This window comes from Cherax quadricarinatus, chromosome 79 (assembly GCF_038502225.1).
Source record: "Cherax quadricarinatus isolate ZL_2023a chromosome 79, ASM3850222v1, whole genome shotgun sequence".
NCBI classification, from domain to species: domain Eukaryota; kingdom Metazoa; phylum Arthropoda; class Malacostraca; order Decapoda; family Parastacidae; genus Cherax; species Cherax quadricarinatus.
Window position 1 is genome coordinate 10,124,225 of NC_091370.1, and position 24,332 is coordinate 10,148,556.

At 46.3% G+C, this 24,332-nt stretch overlaps 1 protein-coding gene across 1 annotated transcript in view; it reads right to left on the reverse strand.

Moving 5' to 3' along the window:
• Positions 1 to 24,332, reverse strand: part of LOC128702761 (uncharacterized) — a 150,553-nt gene that overhangs the window by 72,862 nt on the left and 53,359 nt on the right. The window contains exon 12 of the mRNA XM_070101813.1: positions 9,058 to 10,342. Coding sequence (XP_069957914.1) covers positions 9,058 to 10,342 — 1,285 coding nt within the window. The remainder of the gene's footprint in view (positions 1 to 9,057; positions 10,343 to 24,332) is intronic.

Genomic DNA, 24,332 nt, shown 5'->3' on the forward strand with positions numbered 1-24,332 from the left:
CAAACACAAAAACACACAAAAAAACACAAAACACACAGACACACAAACAAAAGACACACAAACACATCACACAAAACAAAAAAACACACACACACAAACCACACACACACACAAAACACACACACCCCAAACCCCACACACACAAACACACCCCAAAACACACACCAAACACACACACACAAACACACACACACACACACACACCCGAAACACACACACACACACACACACACAAACAAACAAAAATACCCCAAAAAACCCCAAAAAAAAAGACACACAAACACCCCACACACACACAAACCCCAAAAAACCCTAAACAAAAACACAACCCCCCTCCACAAAAACCCAAACACAAGCAAACACCCAAAAACCCCCAAAACACACAAAAACCCAAACAAAAAAACCCCAAAAACCCCCCCTACACCCCTAAAACACACAAAAAAACACACAAAAAAACACCCCAAAAACACACAACACACCAAAAACACAAAACCAAAAACACACACACAAACCACACCCCCAAAAACAAACCCCACAAAAACAAAAAATTGACATTTAATAGATCTTTTGGCCCCCTTTAAACACCTGTGCCTTGGATTTTGGGAGTAGCGGCCAGTTAAAAACCCCCCTAAAAACTTTTGGAAAGGGGGTGAAAAGGTTTTAACCCAAGACAAGTCCCGGGCCCAAGGGTATGCCCCGGAGGATTGGGAAATAACCGGCCCTGGGGGACGGGAGAATAAGGGGCTGATAACAATTCAAAATCAGGGGGAATTTAAAAGGGGTGGAAAAAGACGGATTTTTCCAGAGATTGGACACAGTAAAAAGGGGACACATTTGGGAAACTGAAAAGCACAGATGAACCCGGGGATGTTGGGAAGTTTTTTTACCCCGGTAGTAGTAAGTGGAATAGTTTAAAAATTGTGAGGGGACCAGGATCCATACATGGCCAGCAGAGGAATAAAGCCCCGCTCGGGGAGAGTGACCTAGCCGATCGGTGAAGGGGCGGGGCCAGGGGCTCGGACCCCGACCCCAAACCTAAACTAATTTAATTACAACTGGGGGGAAATTTTTAACAAAAACCAAACACACACAAAACACACAAAAAATACACACACAAAAAACACACACACACCCCCCCCGTGTGAGGGTCAAACCCCTTTGAAAATTATATGGTGTTGATAAAAGTTCCCCAATTTCTTATAAAATTGATTTGATAATGATGTGTGTGTGTGTAAAAAATAAAAAAATTAAAAATGTTGTAATAATATTTTTTGTTGTAAAAATAATAATAATAAAAATTAAAAATAAAAAATTTTTAAATTTTTAAATTTTTAAATTTTTATTATTATTATTTGTTATAAACCTTTTAAATTTTTAAATATTCTTTTTCCCTATCTCCTTTTTTGTTAAAAATCTTTTTCCCCCTTTAAACCCTTTTTGCCCTTCCAGCCCCTCCCCCCTTTCCCCACTCCCTCCTTCCATCTTACCCCCCACCCTCTCCCTTCCATATTTTTTCCCTCTCCCTTCTTTCCTTGCATCTTCCCCCTTATTCTCTCTCCCCCTTCCTTCCCCCCTCTCCCCTCTCTGCTTTTTTCCCCTCTCTTCTTATCTATCTTTTCCCTCATTTTCCCCGAAAACTTGTGTTTCAGAATTCTGGTTGGGATTTTTAAATCGGGAAAAGCCCCTTTTCCCAAGGTTAAATATATTTTTTCCCTTCTATGGATCAACCTCATTACCCCCTTTTTTTCCAGGTGCGATGTATTGTTGGTAATTCCTTTTTTCTATAAAGGGGAACATGTGTTGAAAAGTCATGGTCCCTTACACCTATTATCTCTTTGTGTTCTTCCCCCCTCCCCCCCTGTCTCTTTCTATCTCCAGTTATTAATTTCTTCCCGGGTTTCCTCTTCCCTTTCTTTCCCCCTTTTTCCTCCTTTAAAAACAAATACCAACCCCAAAAAAACCCCAGCATTCCAAAAATACCCACAGCAACCAAAAAATCCGAAACCCCCAACAATGCGGGGGCCCAAAAATCCAAACCATTTAAAAACCCGCACACAAAAACACTCATCAAATAATAACCAGCCCACAACCCCCCCCACCATCCCACAAAACACAACAACCACCCAAAAACCCACTCCCCCCCCCAGGTCACCCCGCAACCCGCAACAACCACAACCAACCCAATCAAACAAACCCACAACCAAACCCCCAACAACCAAACAACTCACCCAAAAAAAAACCAAACTAACAATCCCGCGGGAACAACAACAATCCCCCAACAACCCAAATAAAACCCCCCACAATCCCAAAGACCCCGAAAAAAAAACCCAGCCACACATCCCCCCAAACCACCAAAATCCCCGGGCCCCAACCCAACCCCCAAACCCCAAACAACATCCACCCAAACCAAACTAACATCCCACAGCAAAACAAAACAACCACCCCAAAACCCCAAAAACAACCACCAACAAAACCCCAATAACACCCCCCTCCCAAAAAGAACCCCCAAAAAAAATAACAGCCACAACATCCCCCAAACAACCCCCTAACAATCACAACGCAGCAACCACAACAAACCACAAACAACAACCCTAACAACCACCAGCAACAACCAACAAACAACAACATCCCACAATACAAACTAACAATCACAAAGGAACCCCAACAAAAACAACAACAACCACAACAAAACCCCAATAACAAACCACAACCCAAAAAAACAACAGCACAACCAACAATACCCCCACCCCAAAAATGCCCTCCGGGATTAAATTCTGGATGGGGAATTAAAAAGGGAGGTTGGTGGGTGAATCCTTCCCCCGTCTCTCATCACCCCCCTTTTTGCTGACTGCTTTCAAACCCATGGGAACGTTCATCTGTGTGTGTGTGTGTGTGTGTGTTGTGTGTTGGTGTGTGTAAAGTGTGTGTGTGTGTGTTTTGGTTTTTGTTTGTTTTTTGTGTGTTTGTTTCTTCAGTTTTTATTTCATATCAAATTCTTCTTTTTTTAAATTTCTAATGTTTTTATCCACTTATCCCTTTTATACTTCCTTCCTCCTTTGCCCTCCTAAAAAATCTATTATTTTTTTTTGCATCCTATGGTTCTACTTTCCCTAGACGAAACGTTGCCACAATAAAATGGAACATTAGTTGTATCTGTGTCTGTTTACCTAACGGTAATTCTACCGTTTTTTCTGAGAAGTCTCCTTCATCCTTTAATGACCTCATATGTAGTTATCATGTCTCGTCTCTTCCTGCTATCAGCCAGTATATATATATATATATATATATATATATATATATATATATATATATATATATATATATTTATTATATATATATATATAATATTATATATATTATTAACACCCGGATTCCCACCAAGGCGGGTTGACCCAAAAAAGAAAAACTTTCATCATCTTTCCTCCATCACTGTCTTGGAGGTTCCCTTTTACACTACAGTTATAAAACTGCAACATTAACACCCCTTCCTTCAGTGCAGCCCTTTGTCCTTCCCAAATCCCCCAGGACTCAAGTAAGGCCTGCCGGTTTCTCTGAATCTCTTCATAAATGTTCTTTTACCCCCCAAGCAAGTCAAGTTTAAAAACCATTTGTCTCCATTCTTTTCCTATCAAAAAATTCACGCATGCTTGCTGGAAGCCCAAAACCCCTCATACAAAAAACCCCTTTTTCCCCCTCCCCAAACCCTTTCCCTGTCTGACTCCTCCCCTCCTTTCCCCCTCCACTACAGTTTTTAATCACCCCTCAAGCCCATTCTGTTTTGTTCCATTCCCCTCTCATGCCCCAAAACCCCCCCTCAACAACCCCTCCCCCAGCCCCCCTGGATAATAGTTTTGGTAACCCCACCTTTTTCCTAACTTCAAACAAAGAATTTTTGCATTATATTCCACCAAAATTGCTCCCCAGACAAAATTCCCCCTGCCCCTTCCCCCCTTGTTAACATTCATCCCATCTTCACACCCATAAAAAGGTGTTGATAAAAAGTATACCCCATACTTTCCCCCTCTTTGATTCCCATGAAAAAAGTTCTTTGTCCCCAAGATTCCTACGTGCACCACTCCCCTTTTTTCCCCCCCGTTCTATGTTTCCCCCTTTCCTTCTAAACCACAACAGCAAATACCCTAAATATCTGAATACATTCACCCCCTCCATGCTTTTCCCATCCAATCTGATATCAATTTTTCCCGTCCCCCTAATCTTTTTGTTATTCTCATCACCTTATCTTTCCTATATTCATTTTTAAATTTTTTCTTTACATACCCTCCCAAATTTCCCATCCCCCAAACCCTTTTTAACCTTCTCTTCAGAATTTTCCCAAAAAGCACAGTGTCAGTAGCAAAAAAGCAACTTTTGGAAAAAACTCCCCCCTTTTTGTTTGATTCTTTTCTTTTAACTCCCACTTCTTGCCAAGACCCTCCTTTCCCCTTCTCTTTCCCAAATCCCCCTATAAATTAATGAACAAGCATGGTGAAATCCCCATCCTTTTCAAAGGGCCCACTTTTTCTGGGAAATGATCTTCCTCTGTCCTACATCTCTCGGGCCTCCCCTTTTTCGAAAACCTTACTGCTTTTTAAAAAAAACCACCTCCTATCCCCTTTTACAAACATTTTGCCCCCTTTCCACCCCGTCATCGCCTTTTCCAAATCCATAAATGCCACAAAAAACCCCTGCCTTATCTAAATATTGTTCATTTTATGTTTCACTGTAAAACACTTGGTCTTTCATAGCCCCCACCTTTCCTAAAAAATCCTTGTTCATCTGCTATCCCCCACTCTCTGTCTCACTCCCAATTCTTTCAATAATAACTCTACCATACACCAAATTTTACTAGAGAATTTCCCCCCATAATTTTTAAATTCCCCTCTTGTCCCCCCTTTCCTTTATACAAAGGAACTATGCATGCTCTCTGCCAATCCTTACCCCCTTCCATACATTTATTAAATAAAAGCTTTTAAACCCCTCCCAAAAATATATCCCCCCTGGCCCCAAAAATTTCTATGTTTTTTCCCATCAATCCCAGCTGCCTTATCCCCCTTTTTTCTACCACTTTTTCACCCCCTTTTATTCTGCCCACTGCCTCATAACTTCCCCCACTCCCTTTTTTCTTCCTCCTCCTACAAAATGTTTCCTCCTTGTCTTGTACACGAACTCACAGCTTCCCCATCTTCATCAACATTTAACAATTCTTCAAAAAAAATACCCTCCATTTTCCCCCAAACCTCTGACTCTCCATTTAAAAACTCTCCTCTTTTCTTCAAATCTTTTTCCCTCTGGCTTTAACTTATTAATCTCTAAAACTTTTTTTTTTCCTTTTTTTATAAATCTCACCAGTCTCAAATTTTTTTTTTTCCCCCCATCCCCTTTTTCCCCCTTTTCTCCCCATATATCCCCCCTTGCATCCTTTTTTTAAAAAAGCCTCTCTATGCTAACATTTTCTCCCACTACTCTTTTTCATCATCATTCCCCGATTTTCCCTCCCCCCCCCTTTTTTAAACCACAAACTACTGTGAACATTAACAATCATTCTTAACCTCCCCCATTCATCTTCAGACTCATTCCTTTTTACTGTCTTTTTAACATGGTTTATTTTCCTAACTCCTCTTTTTGTTTATACACCTCTCTCTTACTTTCTTCTATCTTCCTTGTTCCCCTCTCCTCTTACTTTCACTGTCAACTGAAATGATCTGATATATCTGTGGCCTCTGTAAAAAGTCATTCTGAAGTCTCTCAAAGTCTTTTATCTACCAAAAATTGTAACAAAAATTTCATTGGGTAAACAAACTTTATAATTATTTTCCCTTTTCTTAAGATACATATTACCCATTAAACCCCCCCCTATAAAAAATTAAAACAAAATCCCCCTTTTCATTTACCTGCCCCAAACTTCTTAAAACCCCCTCTAAAAATTTTTTCCTCTTTGCATTTGGTCCCCCCAAAAATTTTTCTCTCACTTTGGTTCAAAGGGTTCCCATACAAAAAATTTTCCCCAATTTTCCTCTCCTCTCCCTCCCTTTTCCGGGGGGATACACTTTACCCCCTTTCCCCATCCCCCTTTTTTAATCCAAGATGGTTTTAAAATTTTTTCCTCTTCTCCCCTTTTAAAGATCCTTAAAAAATTATTCTCCTTTCCTCAGCTCAACTCTCTCAGATATTCCCAATCCTTTTTTTTTACAAACCCCTACCCTTTTTTTTCGCTTGGGGCCAGGACATCCCTTCTTTTATTCAACATGAATCATCTTTTTTATATCAACTACATCCCTTAAAAAACCATTTTGGTTTTCTCCCTTTTTAAAAATGTCTCAGGAAAGGGGTTTAAAATTTGGCTTTTTACCCCTCAGACGACCAGCACGGAGGAAAATTTTTTTCCCTTTTGAAAATAGAGAAAAAAATAAACAGAACAATTATTGGGAAAAAAAACTCTGGGTTTGTTGTTATATTGGCATGTATGCCTGGTTATTACCCAAGTGTGTAGAAGTACAAGAAAAACCTGTTATCACGTGTTTTAGACGAAAAAAGCAAACAATCCCCCCTTTATGAAAACAGTTACGGGGTTTCCCCTTTCACAGTCATGACGGAGGGGACCCCCCCCCGGGGGGTTGCTGTCTAAATAATCCTTATATATAATTTTAAATTTGTGTTGTTTGTGTGTGTGTGTGTGTGTTGTGTGTGTGTTGTGTGTGTGTGTGTTGTTTTGTTGTGTGTTGTTGTGTGTACTCACCTGTTGTACTCCCTAGTTGGGGTTGCGGGGGGTCAGTCCTGGCCCCTCCCCCCCTCTTCCTATCCTACTAGGTCCTCTCCCGACCTGGTTTTTTCATCCTATGCTTAAAGCTTTTTGGACCCTCCTCCCTCACCTTCTCAAACTATTCCTTACTACTACTCTGTGGCGGAAAAAATCTTCCTAACATCCTGGATTCATCTTGTTTTCCCATCTTGTCCCTTTTTTTATCTCTGAAACATCCTGTCTTTTATTTGTCAATTCCTCTAAATTTTTTTTTTGTCGTTATTTCCCCAATCTCCCCTGCCCTCCAGTGTCGTCAGGTCTTTTCCTTAACCTCCCTGTGCCCCCCGGCTCGGGACTAGTCTTGATGAAAACCCTTTTTCCTTTCTCTGTTTTTTTTACGTGTGTGTGTGTGCATGTGTTTAATGTGTTTGTACCCCACCTAGTTGATCACTAGTTGAGGTTGCGGGGGTCAGCCCACTCCGGCCCCCCCTCTTCACTGATGCTACTGGTCCTCCCCCCAGCCTTTAGCTTTTTTGCCTTTGCTTTAAAATGTTGGATCCCCCTCCAATCCTTCCCAAACTATTCCACCTGCTACTTTTGGGTAAAAAAACCCAAAATCCCTGTGATTCATCTTGTCTTCAGCTTCCAATTTCCCCTTTTTTCTTGAATCTCGGAACATCTGTCTTTGCCCCCTTGTCAATTCCTCCCCCAATTTTGTATTGTTTCATACCCCCCAATCTATCCTGTCCCCCAGTGTCTCAGGTTGTTTTCCCCTTAACCTCTCCTCGTGGACTACCTCAACTCTGGGACTATTTTGTTGCAAACCTTTGCACTTTCTCTGTTTCTTTGGTTTTGGGTGGGGTGGGTTCCAAACTGGTGCCCTCCAAGGGGGGTACCGTCACGGTGTACAGGGCCCTAATGATTCCTTATTAAGGTCGATCTGTTCAAGGGTTTGCTAGGCATTGCTGCGGTTTTTGGTTGATGTGCGCTAAGTTTTTTTCTGAGTGGGTTTTAGTCTTGGCCCCAGACTGTACTCCGTCTGCGGTCTTCTTTCCTTAATCTTTTGACTTTGCACTAGGTGGGGGTTGAACTCAGGGGTCAATTGCTGGACCAGGTCTGCAGCCTTTCCAAAACCTTTTTGTTTACCGGTCTTCGATCGATGAATTTTTCTCATCAACTTACGTCATCTGCAAAAAGGGACACCTCGGTCTATTCCCTTTCCTCATGTCATTCAAAATACCAGATCAGCCTGGTCCTGGATGACCCTGGGGCCCCCCGGTCCAATCCCACACTGACACCTCCCACGTAAAGACTGGCTGTTTTTCCCGACAAAATTTTTTGATCCTTTTTCCTTCCTTTTCCCCTTGGGGCCCCCAGTTTTTTCACCAATCTCTTGGGGAACTGTTAAACCCCCTTTTCGTCCAAAGTTAATCCACCCCCCCTCTCTTTTTTTCTGCTGTCACCATGTCATTTGAACTCCAGTGGTTTGTGACACAGGATTTCCCGTTTGTTGTGTGTGTGTGTGTGTGTTTGGGGTGTGTGTTGTGTGTGTGTGTTGTGTGTGTGTGTGTGTGTGTGTGTGTGTTGTGTGTGTGTGTGTGTGTGTGTGTGTGCGTGTGTGTGTGTGTGTGTGTGTGTGTGTGTTGTGTGTGTTGTGTGTTGTGTGTGGTTGTGTGTGTGTGATACTCAATACTCACTAATTTTACTCAACTAATTTGGTTGCAGGGGTCGAGACTGAGCTTCTGGGCCTCTTCACTGGACGCTACTAGGTTCTTTCACCCCTGAGCTTTGTCATACCTCGTCTTAAAGCTATGTATGGTTCCTGCCTCGACTCATCACTTGCTGAAATCTCCACTTCCTGACAACTCTATGACTGAAGAAATAGTTCCCAACATCCTGTGACTCGTCGAGTCTTCAGCTTCAATTGTGACCCCCCTTTTTTCTGTGTCCCTATCTGGGAAAATCCTGTCTCTGTCCACCCTTTTCTATTCCACGCAGTATTTTGTATATCCCTATCATGTGTCCCCTGACCCTCCTGTCTTCCAGTGTCGTCAGGCTAATTCCCCTCAACCCTTCTTCCTAGGGCATTCCCTGAGCTCCGGAACTAACCTTGTTGCTAACCTTTGCACTTCTTTAATTTCTGATGTGATTGGATTGTGGGTTCCAAACTGCATACTCAGTATGGGTCTGACTACACAGTGTTCAGCGTGTGTTTGTGTGTATGTATTTATATTGTATATTTAACATGTGTGTGTATATTATTTTCACAAGACAAACACAAACACAGACACAATAAAACAATTTTAAATAATATTTACCAACGTCATCACCTGTATGTTTTGCTGTGTTTGATGAAAACATCTGCAGTTTACACACCTGGAGATAGGCTGGCATGAGGGCGAGCTTGTGTGTAGGGCTGGTGGGCGTGAGCGTAGGGCCGGTGGGCGTGTGGACAGGGCTGGTGGGCGTGTGGGCTTGGCTGGTGGGCGTGTGGGGAAAATTGGCTGGTGGGCGTGTGGGCTTGGCTGGTGGGTGTGGGCAGGGCTGGTGGGCGTGTGGGCTGGCTGGTGGGCGTGGGCTTGGCTGGTGGGCTGTGAGGGGGCTGGTGGGCGGGGGGCTTGGCTGGTGGTGTGTGGGCAGGGCCCGTGGCGTGTGGGCCGGCTGGTGGGCGTGGGCTTGGCTGGTGGGTGTGTGGGCAGGGCTGGTGGGCGTGTGGCTTGGCTGGTGGGCGTGTGGGGCTGGGTGTGGGCGTGTGGACAGGGCTGGTGGTGTGGACGTTGGTGGGCGTGTGGGCCCGGGCTGGTTGGTGGGCTTGGCCGTTGGGCGTGGGGCAGGCTGGGGGGGCGTTTGGGCTGGGTGGTGGGGGTGTGGGCTTGGCTGGTGGCGTGTGGGCTGGCTGGGTGGGTGGGCGGGCTGGTGGGCGTGGGAGGCTTGGCTGGTGGGCGTGTGGGCTTGGCTGGGGTGTGGGCAGGTTGGTGGGCGTGTGGCTTGGCTGGTGGGCGGTGGGCAGGGTGGTGGGTGTGTGGGCAGGCTGGTGGGCGTGGGGCTGGCTGGTGGGCGTGTGGGGCGGCTGGTGGGCGTGTGGACAGAGCTGGTGGTGTGTGGAGGCTGGTTGGTGGGCGTGTGGGGCTGGGCTGGTTTGGCGTGTGGGCTTGGCCGGGGGCGGTGGACGGGCTGGTGGGGGTGTGGGCGGCTGGTGGGCGTGTGGGCGGCTGGTGGGCGTGTGGGCTTGGCTGGTGGGCGTGTGGGCAGGGCTGGTGGGGTGGGCTGGGCTGGTGGGCGGGGGGCCGGCTGGGTGGGCCGTGTGGGCTGGCTGGTGGACGTGTGGCTTGGCTGGTGGGTGTGGGGCGGGCTGGTGGGCGTGTGGGCTTGGCTGGTGGGCGTGGGGGCTTGGTGGGCGTGTGGGCTGGGCTGGTTGGCGTGTTGGCGGGGCTGGTTGGCGTGTGGGCTTGGCTGGTGGGCGGTGGGCAGGCTGGTGGGCATGAGGTCAGGGGCCGGTGGGCATGTGGGCTTGGCTGGTGGCGTGTGGGCATGGCTGGTGGGCATGGGGCAGGGCTGGTGGGCGTGTGGAAGGGCTGGTAGTGCAGCATAGTTGCTGATCCCCTGTAATATGTATATGTTATCGAGTATCATAGTACCATCCATATGTTTCATAGTTGGACCCTTCAGGCTCAGTGACTAACTGTGACGTCACGTGATGCCCACGTGAGCACTGTGCTCCTGGTCTCTCTCCTCCACCCTTAAGTCTGACAAGGCAACACAGCAAGGCTGGCTCCCCCTTTCACATTCTGCTAATATAAGTGTTACCATCCACTGTGTGTTTTAACTCAAACCATCATATCTCCGAACCCCCCAAACAAATTGCCAAATTAGCAGCTTTTGAGTCATTAAACAGTTAATGCCACCTACTTGATGTATCTCCAGTCCCTAACTGTGCAATGGGACTCTTGCAGCCCTTTATCCACATGCGTGACTTATGTCCCGGGAAACTTCCCTACCCAAAGGGCCTACATCAAAGGGTTTTACTAATTCTGTACCTCCTCTTGTTTGTGCTACAACCAAACTCCTAAAAACAGGAACATGAGTGAAAACTCAAATGAGTCATAGGATGTTAGAATGTATTTCTTCAGCTTCAGAGTTGTCAGGAAATGGAACGATCTGGAGAGTAAAGTAGTAGAGGCAGGATCCAGATATAGCTTTAAGAAGAAGTAAGGTAGGGCTCTCGAAGCCAGGAGTGAACGTAGTAGCAACTAGCGAAAAGGCGGGACGAGGAGCTATGAATTGATCCCTGCAACCATATAAGTACACACACACACACGCACGCACACACACACACACACACACACACACACACACACACACACACACACACACACACACACAGACATGTGCCTAGGACAAAATGGTAACTAACACCTACACACACAAATACACACACACCTACACACAACAGGCCTAGTGTCAAATCGACATGTGCCTAGGACAAAATGGTAACTAACAAATACACACACACACACACACAAACACACACACTCACACACACACACACACATACACACACACATACACACACACACACACACACACCCACACACACACACACACACACACACACACACACACACACACACACACACACACACACACACACATAACAGGAAAGGCAATGCAATGGATAAGAGAATACCTTATAGGGAGGCAACAATGAGTCATGGTACGTGACGAGGTGTCAAAGTGGGCGCCTGTGACAAGCGGGGTTCCACAGGGGTCAGTCCTAGGACCTTTGCTGTTCTTGGTACATGTGAATGACATAACGGAAGGGATAGACTCAGAAGTGTCCTTGTTTGTGCACGATGTGAAGTTAATGAGAAGAATCAAATCGGATGAGGAACAGGAAGGACTACAAAGAGACCTGGACAGGCTACAAGCCTGGTCCAGCAACTGGCTCCTTGAGTTTAACCCCGCCAAATGCAAAGTCATGAAGATTGGGGAAGGGCAAAGAAGACCACAGACACAATATAGTTTAGATGGCCAAAGTCTGCAAACCTCACTCAAGGAAAAAGATCTGGGGGTGAGTATAACACCGAGCATATCTCCTGAGGCACACATCAATCAGATAACTGCTTCAGCAAACCTACGGATAGCGTTCCGATACCTTAAGGAGTCGTTCAAGACTCTGTATACCATTTACGTCAGGCCCATACTGGAGTATGCAGCACCAGTTTGGAATCCACACCTAGTCAAGCACGTCATGAAATTAGAGAAAGTGCAAAGGTTTGCAACAAGACTAGTGCCAGAGCTACGGGGATTATCCTACGAAGAAAGGTTGAGGGAAATCGGCCTGACGACACTGGAGGCCAGAAGGATCAGGGGAGACATGATAACGACATATAAAATACTGCATGGAATAGACGAGGTGGACAAAGACGGGATGTTCCAGAGATGGGACACAGACACAAGAGGTCACAATTGGAAGTTGAAGACTCAGATGAATCAAAGGGATGTTAGGAAGTATTTCTTCAGTCATAGAGTAGTCAAGCCGTGGAATAGCCTAGAAAGTGAAGTAGTGGAGGCGGGAACCATACATAGTTTTAAGGCGAGGTATGATGAAGCTCATGGAGCAGGGAGAGAGAGGACCTAGTAGCAATCAGTGAAGAGGCAGGGCCAGGAGCTATGACTCGACCCCTGCAACCACAAATAGGTGAGTACAAATAGGTGAGTACACACACACACCCTCCACCACTTGACACAAACACTTGACACAAACACGTACCCCGCCCCCCTCCACTAAGCACCTCTCTCCCTTCCCTAACCACCTCACCTTAGCCACCTACCCCTCCCCCAAACCACCTAACCCCTCCCCAAACCATCTAACCCCCCCAACTACCTCCCTCCCTCCAATAACCATGCTCCCCCTCCCCCATAACCATCCATCCCCTCTCTCTCTCAAACACATACTCCCCCCTCTGCTAACCACCTCTCCCCCTTCCCTAACCACCTAACCCTAGCCACCTTCCCCTCCCCCAAACCACCTAACCCCCTCCCCAACTATCTCTACCCCTCCAATAACCATCCTCCCCTTCCCTAACCACCTAACCCTAGCCACCTACCCCTCCCCAAACAATCTAACCCCCTCCCCAACTATCTCTACCCCTCCAATAACCATCCTCCCCCTCCCCCACAACCATCCATCCCCTCTCCTCCTAACCATCTATTCCCCTCCCCCTAACCACCTGTTCCCCCTTCTGTGGAGCAAGGGGGGAACCTAGAACCAGGATGAGGACAAGGGGCTCCAAGGAAGAATCTGGGAGGGAGGAATGGGAGGCAGAGCTCAAAAAAAGGGAGGAAGACTGGGGAAGGAGACTAGATGAGCTGGAAAGGAAGATGGAAGAGAGGTTAGCAACAGAATGCAGAAGGTGGAAGCAACAGGCCACAGGAGCAGAAATCAAGATAGAGAGATTAGAAGAGGAGCTGAGAAATCTGAAACAGCACAGAGGCAAAGATATTACAGAAGTAGCATCGGCAATGGCTACATCAGACACAGACAACAGGTCTGAAGGAAGCATGGAAACTAAACTGTATGCAGAGGTCCTGTCAAACCCACATGGGGCCAAAACAAAGATAGGGAGCACACTAGGACAGAATGAGAGGTTGGAAGACATTGAAGGAACTAGGACATGTGCAGGAACCATACCAGATACCTGTGGGGGCCAGGAACAGATGAGCAGGGAGGACAAACCAAGAAGCATAGGGGCCATAGCTAGGGAAGGGACTGAAGGAAGGAACACTCCATGGGAAGGAACTAAAGCACATCAGAGGATGCAATGGGAGTCACAGTGGGAGGTGGAAAGGGAGAGATCCGTGTTTGTCTATGGGCTAGACAAAGCTAAAGGGGAAACTTATGATGAAAGAAAGCAGGAGGAGAAAAAAGTGATTGAAGATATCATGAAGGTGATAGGCGAGGGGGACATGACCCAGGTGGCAAATATTCGGAGAATTGGGTGGTTCACAAAGAAAAGGAATCGGCCTCTCAAAGTAATTTTCAAGGCAGAATCAACCCGAACCATGATCCTGCAGGAGAAAGCACGGCTGAGAGGTAAGCAGGAGTTCCGGAGTGTGTACCTCGATCGAGACAGTGCACAGGACGAAAGGAAGATGATGAAAGAGAGAGTTAAAAAACGAAAGGAGAAATGGGAGGAAATGAAAAAGGAGAGCAGAATAACCCAGGATCAAATGGAAGGACAAGCAGAAACACCTGCAGAAGGACTCCAGCCACGACACCCCCAAGGCAACTGAACAATCCAAACCAACCATCACACACCGATCCCTCTGTTCCCACCCCCCACACCACAGTTACAGTATTAGAACAGAAGTTGAAGGTTTGGTACACAAATGCAGATGGATTAAGGAATAAACATGAGGAATGGCAAGAAAGAATCAATGAGAAGTCCCCAGACATCAAAGCAGTTACAGAAACAAAACTCACGGAGACAATAACAGATGCAATCTTCCCACCAGGATACCAGATCATGAGGAAAGATAGAAGGGGCAGGGGGGGAGGTGGGGTTGCTCTGCTCATAAAAAACAGATGGAAATTCGAGAAAATGGAAGGCATAGATGAGACGGGAGAAAGAGACTACATAGTAGGTACACTTCAGTCTGGGGAACACAAAGTGGTCATTGCAGTGATGTATAATCCACCACAGAACTGCAGGAGGCCAAGAGAGGAATATGAAGAGAGCAAGAGAGCAATGGTGGACACACTTGCTGAGGTGCCAAGAAGAGCTCACTCCAGCAGAGCAAAGTTGCTGGTTATGGGGGATTTCAACCACAGGGAGATTGACTGGGAAAACCTGGAGCCACATGGGGGTCCCAAAACATGGAGAGCTAGGATGTTGGACGTGGTACTGGAAAACCTCATGCACCAACATGTTAAGGACACTACCAGAGTGAGAGGGGAGGATGAACCAGCAAGATTGGACCTTGTGTTCACCCTGGGCAGCTCAGACATTGAGGACATCAAGTATGAGAGTCCCCTAGGAGCTAGCGACCAGGTGGTTCTGTGCTTTGAATACACAGTAGAGCTGCAAGTGGAGAGAATAACAGGAGTTGAATGGAAAAAGTCTGACTATAAAAGAGGGGACTACATAGGGTTGAAGAACTTCCTGCGGGAGGTCCAGTGGGACAGAAAACTGGCAGGAAAGCAAGTACATGAAATGATGGAATATGTAACAACAAAATGCAAGGAGGCAGTGGAAAGGTTTATTCCTAAGGGCAACAGTAACAACGGGAAGACCAGAACGAGCCCCTGGTTTACCCGACGGTGTAAGGAGGCAAAAGCAAAGTGCAATAGAGAATGGAAAAAGTACAGAAGGCAGAGAACACACGAAAATAGGGAGATCAGTCGCAGAGCCAGGAATGAGTATGCACAGGTAAGGAGGGCGGCCCAGCGACAGTATGAAAATGACATATCATCGAGAATCAAGACTGACCTGAAACTGTTGTATAGCCACATCAGGAGGAAGACAACAGTCAAAGACCAGGTGATCAGATTAAGGACAGAAGGTGGAGAACTCACAAGAAATGATCAGGAGGTATGTGAGGAGCTGAACAGGAGATTTAAGGAAGTTTTTACAGTAGAGACAGGAAGGGCTGTGGGAAGACAGCACAGAAGGGAACATCAAGAGGGAATATACCAACAAGTGTTGGATGACATACGAACAAGTGAGGAGGAGGTGAAGAAGCTCTTAAGTGACCTTGACACCTCAAAGGCGATGGGACCGGACATCTCCCCATGGGTCCTTAGAGAAGGAGCACAGATGCTGTGCGTGCCTCTAACCACAATCTTCAACACATCCCTTGAAACTGGGCAACTACCTGAGAAATGGAAGACAGCTAATGTAGTCCCCATATTTAAGAAAGGAAACAGAAACGAGGCGCTAAACTACAGACCTGTGTCTCTGAGAGGTATTGTGTGCAAAGTCATGGAGAAGATTATCAGGAGGAGAGTGGTCGAACACCTGGAAAGGAACAAGATTATAAATGAAAACCAGCATGGGTTTATGGAAGGCAAATCTTGTATCACAAACCTCCTGGAGTTTTATGACAAGGTAACAGAAGTAAGACACGAGAGAGAGGGGTGGGTAGATTGCATTTTCCTAGACTGCAGGAAGGCCTTTGACACAGTTCCCCACAAGAGATTAGTGCAGAAGCTGGAGGATCAGGCGCATGTAACAGGGAGGGCACTGCAATGGATCAGGGAATACCTGACAGGGAGGCAGCAATGAGTCATGGTACGTGAAGAGGTATCACAGTGGGCGCCTGTGACGAGCGGGGTCCCACAGGGGTCAGTTCTAGGACCAGTGCTATTTTTGATATATGTGAACGACATGATGGAAGGAATAGACTCTGAAGTGTCCCTGCGAGCAGATGACGTGAAGTTGATGAGAAGAATTAAATCGGACGAGGATGAGGCAGGACTGCAAAGAGACCTGGACAGGCTGGACATGTGGTCCAGCAACTGGCTTCTCGAATTCAATCCAGCCAAATGCAAAGTCATGAAGATTGGGGAGGGGCAAAGAAGACCACAGACAGAGTATAGGCTAGGTGGACAAAGACTACAGACCTCACTCAGGGAGAAAGACCTTGGGGGGACCATAACACCGAGCACATCACCGGAGGTACACATTAACCAAATAACTGCTGCAGCATACGGGCGCCTGGCAAACCTGAGAATAGCGTTCCGATCGTTCAAGACACTGTACACTGTGTATGTTAGGCCCATACTGGAGTATGCAGCACCAGTCTGGAACCCACACCTGGTCAAGCACGTCAAGAAATTATAGAAAGTACAAAGGCTTGCAACAAGGCTAGTCCCAGAGCTCAGGGGAATGTCGTACGAGGAAAGGTTAAGGGAAATCGGACTGACGACACTGGAGGACAGAAGGGTCAGGGGAGACATGATAACGACATACAAGATACTGCGGGGAATAGACAAGTTGGACAGAGATAGGATGTTCCAGAGAGGGGACACAGGGACAAGGGGTCACAACTGGAAGCTGAAGACTCAGACGAGTCACAGGGACGTTAGGTAGTATTTCTTCAGTCATAGAGTTGTCAGGAAGTGGAATAGCCTAGCAAGTGAAGTAGTGGAGGCAGGAACCATACATAGTTTTAAGAAGAGGTATGATACAGCTCAGGAAGCAGAGAGATAGGGGACCTAGCAGCGATCAGTGAAGAGGCGGGGCCAGGAGCTGAGTCTCGACCCCTCCAACCACAATTAGGTGAGTACACACACAAGTGGGTTGCCAAAGAGCAGGATGGAGAATCAGGTGATTGGTGAATGAGCCTAGGAAGGAAGATTGGGTGGAAAAGCTCATGGAAAAGGAAGAAGAGTGGGGAAGGAAGCTAGAAGAACTTGGCAAAAAAATAGAGGAGAGAATAGCTGTAGAGAGCAGGAAATGGGAGCTACAAGCAGCAGAAGCTAAGATACAGAGCTTAGACAAGGAACTGAAAAATCTTAAACAGTCTAAAGAATCAAAGAGCAGTACAGGCATGGCATGACATCAGGAACTACATCAGTCACATAAGAGGGGACTGTAGGGAACACAGGAGATATGCTGTATGCGGAGGCCCTATCAGAGCACCGTGGAACCCAGGAAAAGACGAGGAGAACACCAGGAGCAAAGGAGAGGACTGAAGAAAATGAAAGAGCTATGCTATATGCAGAGGCCCAAACATACCACAGCAGTGCCTAGGAAAAGCTGAGAAGGGAAAATAACAGACCACTAAGCACAGGGTCATCAGATATAAAAGATATAGAAGGAAGGAATGCTGCAATGGAGGCAACTAAATTGACCAAGGGGAGAGGTTAGTTTTTGTTTATGGGCTCCAAGAAGTTGAAGGGTAAACTTATGAAGCAAGAAGACATGGGAAGAAAAAAGCAATTGAAAGTATCATTAAAGCAATAGGAGGGGATGATACGACCCAGCTGTCAGATTTTCTGAGAATGGGGGGTTTGCAAGAGTCAAAAAACAGCCAGTTAAAGTGATTTTTAAGGCAGAATTGGCTCAAAACATGATCCTGCATGAGGAAGCACGACTAAGAGACATACTGACATACCAGAGTGTGATGTAGTCCAGCTCAGCTCTGCTCCCAGGCCAGAGCTCTGCCCGAATCTCCTCTGCTCAGCTGTTCCTTGGGTTTATATGGTGGTCCAAGCACACCCCACAACCTCGTGTACGACCTGACTCCTAGGTCTGACGCCGTCAAGAACAAAAGACCTCAGACGTGGGCGTGGCTGACAGGCGTTTGCCAAGGCAAGGTGTGACTATATAATTGGTTAAATTAGGTCTCCCCAGAGACGTCAGAAGCCCAGCTGGACTACATCACAAGAGGATGTACCTCGACTGCGACAGAACACAAGAAGAAAGGCAGAAACTGAAAGAGAGGGTGCAAAGATACAAGGAGGAAAGAGAGGTGAACATGGAGTTGAGCAGGAGAACTCAGACTCAGGAGGAAGAGCAAATGCAACCTCCCTCAGAACCATCTTACAGAAGGACCTCATCCATGACAACCCCAGTGTAACCAAACAATCTAACCCAAAATCCAGACACTGTACACACTGCCTTCACCCCATCATCACAAACTCCATCCCCACAGCAACCCCCATAGTTCGCCACTAGGTCTCCCGCTTCCAAACCCCAATGTTCTCCCCTGACCACAGTTTCATAAAGAAAGTTGAAGGTTTGGTATATGATTGCCGATGGAATAACAAATAAATATGAGAAATGGCATGAAAGAATCAAGAAGACATCTCTAGACATTATTGCACTCAAAGAAACGAAAATCACCAGGATGATAACAGACACAATCTTCCCACTCAGATATCATATCCTGAGGAAAGATAGAGAGAGCAGAGGGGGAGGAGGAGTTGCACTGTTTATGAAAAAACTGATGGGGGATTTGAGGAAATAGATGGAATGGACGAAATAGGAGAAAGGGACTACATAATAGGTATAGATCAATCTGGGGGACATAAAGTAGCCATTGCAGTGATGGTCAACCTGCCACAGAACTACAGAAGGCAAAAAAAAGAATATGAAGAGAGCAACAGAGCAATGGTGAACGCACTAGCTGAGTTGGCCAGAAAAGCTCACTAGTTATGGTAAAGCTACTAGTTATGGGTGATTTCAATCACAAGGAGATTGACTGGGAAAACCTAGAACTACATGGGAGTCCCAAAACATGGAGAGCAAAGTTAATGGATGTGGTACTGGAAAACCTCATGCATCAACATGTTAGGGACACTACCAGAGAGAGAGGTGAGGATGAACCAGCAAGACTGGACCTCGTATTCACCTTGAGTAGCTTGGACATCGAGGACATCACATATGAAAGGCCCCTTGGAGTTAGTGGCCGCGTGGTTCTGAGTTTAGAATACATAGTAAAGTTACAAGTGTAGAGGGTAACAAGAGTAGGATGGGAAAAGCCAAACTACAAAAGGGGGGGACTACACAGGCATGAGGAACTTTCTGAAAGAGGTTCAGTGGGAAAGAGAATTGGTAGGAAAGTCAGTAAACGAAATGATGGAGTACGTGACAACAAAATGCAAGGAGACAGAGAAGAAATTTGTTCTCAAGAGCAACAGAAATAATGGGAAGACCAGAACGAGCCCTTGGTTTCCCCAAAGGTGTAGCGAGGCAAAAATTAAGTGTACTAGAGAATGGAAAAAGTACAGAGGACAAAGGACCCAGGAAAATAAAGAGTTTAGTCAAAGAGCCAGGAACGAGTGTGCACAGATAAGAAGAGGCCCAGGGACAGTACAAGAATGACAGAGCATCGAAACTCCAGTCTGACCTGAAGCTGTAGTATAGCCACATCAGGAGGAAGACAACAGTCAAGGACCAGGTAGTCAGGCAGAGGAAGGAAGGTGGGAAGCTGACAAGAAACAACCAAGAAGTATGTGAGGAGCTCAACAGGAGATTCAAGGAAGTATTTTCAGTGGAGACAGAAAGGACTCTGGGAAATCAGAACAGGGGGGTACACCAACAAAGAATATACCAACAAGTGCAGGATGAAATACACAGGACAAAGGAGGATGTGAAGATGCTAAACGAACTTGATACGTCAAAGGTGGTGGGACCGGACATATCTCCATGGGTCCTTAGAGAAAGAGCAGACTCTGTGTGTGCCACTAACAACAATTTTCATCACATTCATTGAATCTGGGCAACTAACTGAGGTATGGAAGACTGCAAATGTAGTCCCCATTTTTAAGACAGGAGACAGACACGATACACTAAACTACAGACCAGCATCACTGACGTGTATAGTATACAAAGTCATAGAGAAGATTGTCAGGAGGAGAGTGGTGGAGCACCTAGAATGGAACGACAACCAGCTCGGATTCAGGGAAGGAAAATCCTGTGTCACAAGCCTACTGGAGTTTTATGACAAGGTAACGGAAGTATAACACCAGAGGGGTGGGTTGATTGCATTTTCTTGGACTGCATGAAGACCTTCGACACAGTTCCTCACAAGAGATTAGTGCAAAAGCTAGAGGATCACATATGCATAAGAGGAAAGGCAGTGCAATGGATCAGGGAATACCTGATAAGAAGGCAACATCGAGTCATGGTTTGTGACTAGGTGTCAGAGTGGGCGCCTGTGACGAGCGGGGTTCCACAGGGTCAGTCCTAGCACCAGTGCTATTTCTGGAATATGTGAATGACATGACGGAAGGGATAGACTCAGAAATGTCCCTGTTTGCAGATGATGTGAAGTTAATGAGGAGAATTATATCGGATGAGGATCAGGCAGGACTACAAAGAGACCTGGATAGGCTGCAAGCCTGGTCAAACAATTGGCTACTCGAATTTAACCCCGCCAAATGCTAAGTCATGAAGATCGGGGAACGGCAAAGAAAACTGCAGACAGAGCACAGGCTAGGTGGCCAAAGAATGAAAACCTCACTCAAGGAAAAGGATATTGGGGTGAGTATAATACCGAGCAAATCTCCGGAGGCGCACATCAGCCAGATAAGTGCTGCAGCATAGGGGCGCCTGGCACACCTGAGAATAGCGTTCCGATACCTCAGTAAGGAATCATTCAAGACTCTGTATACCGTGTACGTCAGGCCCATACTGGAGTATGCAGCACCAGTTTGGAACTCACACCTGGTCAATCACGTCAAGAAATTAGAGAAAGTGAAAAGGTTTGCAACAAGAATAGTTCCTGTGCTAAGTGGCATGTAGTACGAAGAGAGGTTAAGGGATATCGACAAGACGACACTGGAGGACAAGAAGGATAGAGGGGACATGACAACAACATACAAAATAAAGTGAGGAATTGACAAGGTGGACGGAGACAGGATGTTCCAGAGATGGGACACAGAAACAACGGGTCACAATTGGAAGTTGAAGACTCAGATGAGTCAAAGAGATGTTAGAACGTATTTCTTTAGTCATAGAGTTATTAGGAAGTTGAATAGTCTGGCAAGTGACGTAGTGGAGGCAGGAATCATATATAGTTTTAAGACGAGGTATTATATAGCTCATGGAGAAGGGAGTAGCAATTAAGGAAGAGGCGGGGCTAGGAGCTATGACTCGACCCCTGCAACCACAAGTAGGTGAGTACAAATAGATGAGAGGTTAGTACACACACACCTACACACGCAGACACACACTCACACACACTCACACACACACACACACACACACACACACACACACACACACACACACACACACACACACACACACACACACACACAGTCAAGCACGTTAAGAAACTAGAGAAAGTGCAAAGATTTGCAACAAGACTAGTTCCAGAGCTAAGAGGCATGCCCTACGAGGAGAGGTTAAGGGAAATCAACCTGACGACACTGAAGGACAGGAGAGATTAGGGGGACATGATAACGACATACAAAATACTGAGAGGAATTGACAAGGTGGACAAAGACAGGATGTTCCAGAGATTGGACACAGTAACAAGGGGACACAGTTGGAAGTTGAAGACACAGATGAAACACAGGGATGTTAGGAAGTATTTCTTCAGCCACAGAGTAGTCAGTAAGTGGAATAGTTTGGGAAGCGATGTAGTGGAGGCAGAATCCATACATAGCTTCAAGCAGAGGTATGATAAAGCTCAAGGTTCAGGGAGAGTGACCTAGCAGCGACCAGTGAAGAGGCAGGGCCAGGAGCTTGGACTCGACCCCTGCAACCTCAACTAAGTGAGTACAACTAGGTGAGTACACACACACACACACACACATACACACACACACACACAGACACACACACACACACACACACACACACACACACACACACACACACACACACACACACTCACACACCTCCCAACCAGGTCAACCCCAGTGCAACCAATCACTCTAAACCAAAACACCCATGCCACATGCAGTGCCCCCACCCACTGTATAACAAACTCCACCCCCACAGCAACCACCCATAGTTCCTTATCAGGTCTCCCACTTCCCCAACCCCAATATACCTCCCAGACCACAGTCTTAGAAAAGAAGTTGAAGGTGTGGTATACAAATGCAGATGGAATAACAAATAAGTGTGAGGAGTGGCACGAAAGAATCAAGGAGACATCCCCAGACATAATAGCACTCACAGAAACAAAACTCACCAGAATAATAACAGATTCAATCTTTCCATCTGGATATTAAATCCTCAGGAAAGACAGAGGGAAGAGAGGGGAGGAGGAGTTGCACTACTCATTAAAAACCAGTGGGGTTTTGAGAAAATGGAAGGAATAGATGGCACGGGCGACAGGGAATATTTAGCAGGAACAACTCAGTCTGAGGGACATAAGGTGATAATTGTAGTAATGTACAACCCACCACAGAACTGCAGGAGGCCAAGAGAAGAATACGATGAGAGCAACAGAGCAATGGTCGACACACTAACTGAGGTGGCCAGGAGAGCACACATGGGGGGAGCAAAGTTACTAGTTATGGGTGATTTCAATCACAAGGAGATTGACTGGGAAAACCTGGAGCCCCATGGGGGTCCCGAAACATGGAGAGCCAAGATGATGGATGTGGTACTGGAAAACCTCATGCTCTCAACATGTTAGAGACACTACCAGAGAGAGAGAGGAGAGGATGAACCAGCAAGACTGGACCTTGTATTCACCTTGAGTAGTTCTGATATCGAGGACATCATGTATGAAAGGCCCCTGGGAGCTAGTGATTATGTGGTTCTGTGCTTCGACTACATAGTTGAGCTCCAAGTGGAGAGAGTAGCAGGAATAGGTTGGGAAAAACCAAACTACAAAAGGGGAAACTACTCAGGCATGAGGAACTTCCTTCAAGACATTCAGTGGGAGAGGGAACTGACAGGAAAACCAGTACAAGAAATGATGGACTATGTGGCAACAAAATGCAAGGAGGCAGAGGAGAGGTTTGTTCCCAAGGGAAACAGAAATAATGGGAAGAACAGAATGAGTCCTTGGTTCACCCAAATGTGTAGGGAGGCAAAAACTAGGTGTACTGGAGAATGGAAAAGGTACAGAAGACAGAGAACTCAGGAAAATAAAGAGATTAGCCGAAGAGCCAAAAACGAATAAGCACAGATAAGAAGGGAGGCTCAGAGACAATATGAAAATGACATAGCATCGAAAGTCAAGATTGACCCGAAGCTGTTGTACAGCCACATCAGGAGGAAAACAACAGTCAAGGACCAGGTAATCAGACTGAGGAAGGGTGATGGGGAGTTCACAAGAAACGACCGAGAGGTATGTCAGGAGCTCAACACGAGATTTAAAGAAGTATTTACAGTGGAAACCAGTAGGACTCCAGGAAATCAGAACAGGGGGGTACACCAACAAGTGCTGGATGAGGTACATATAACCAACGAGGAGGTGAAGAAGCTGCTATGCGAACTTGACACCTCAAAGGCGGTGGGACCAGACATCTCTCCGTGGGTCCTTAAAGAGGGAGCAGAGATACTGTGTGTGCCATTAACAAAGGTCTTCAACACATCATTTGAAACTGGGCAACTCCCTGAGGTATGGAAGATGGCAAATGTAGTCCCAATTTTTAAAAAGGGAAACAGACATGAGGCACTAAACTACAGACCTGTATCACTAACGTGTATAGTATGCAAGGCCATGGAGAAGATCGTCAGGAGGAGAGTGGTGGAGCACCTGGAAAGAAACAAGTGTATAATTGACAACCTGCATGGTTTCAGGGAAGGAAAATCCTGTGTCACAAATCTACTAGAGTTTTATGACAAGGTGACAGAAGTAAGACAAGAGAGAGAGGGGCGGATCGACTGCATTTTTTTGGACTGCAAGAAGGCCTTCGACACAGTTCCTCACAAGAGGTTACTGCAAAAGTTAGAGGATCAGGCACACATAACAGGAAAGGCACTGCCATAGATCAGAGAATAACTGACAGGGAGGCAACAACGAGTCATGGTACCTGACGAGGTGTCAAAGTGGGCGCCTGTGACAAGCGGGGTTCCACAGGGGTCAGTCCTAGGACCTGTGCTGTTCTTGGTATATGTGAACGACATAACGGAAGGGGTAGACTCAGAAGTGTCCTTGTTTGCAGATGATGTGA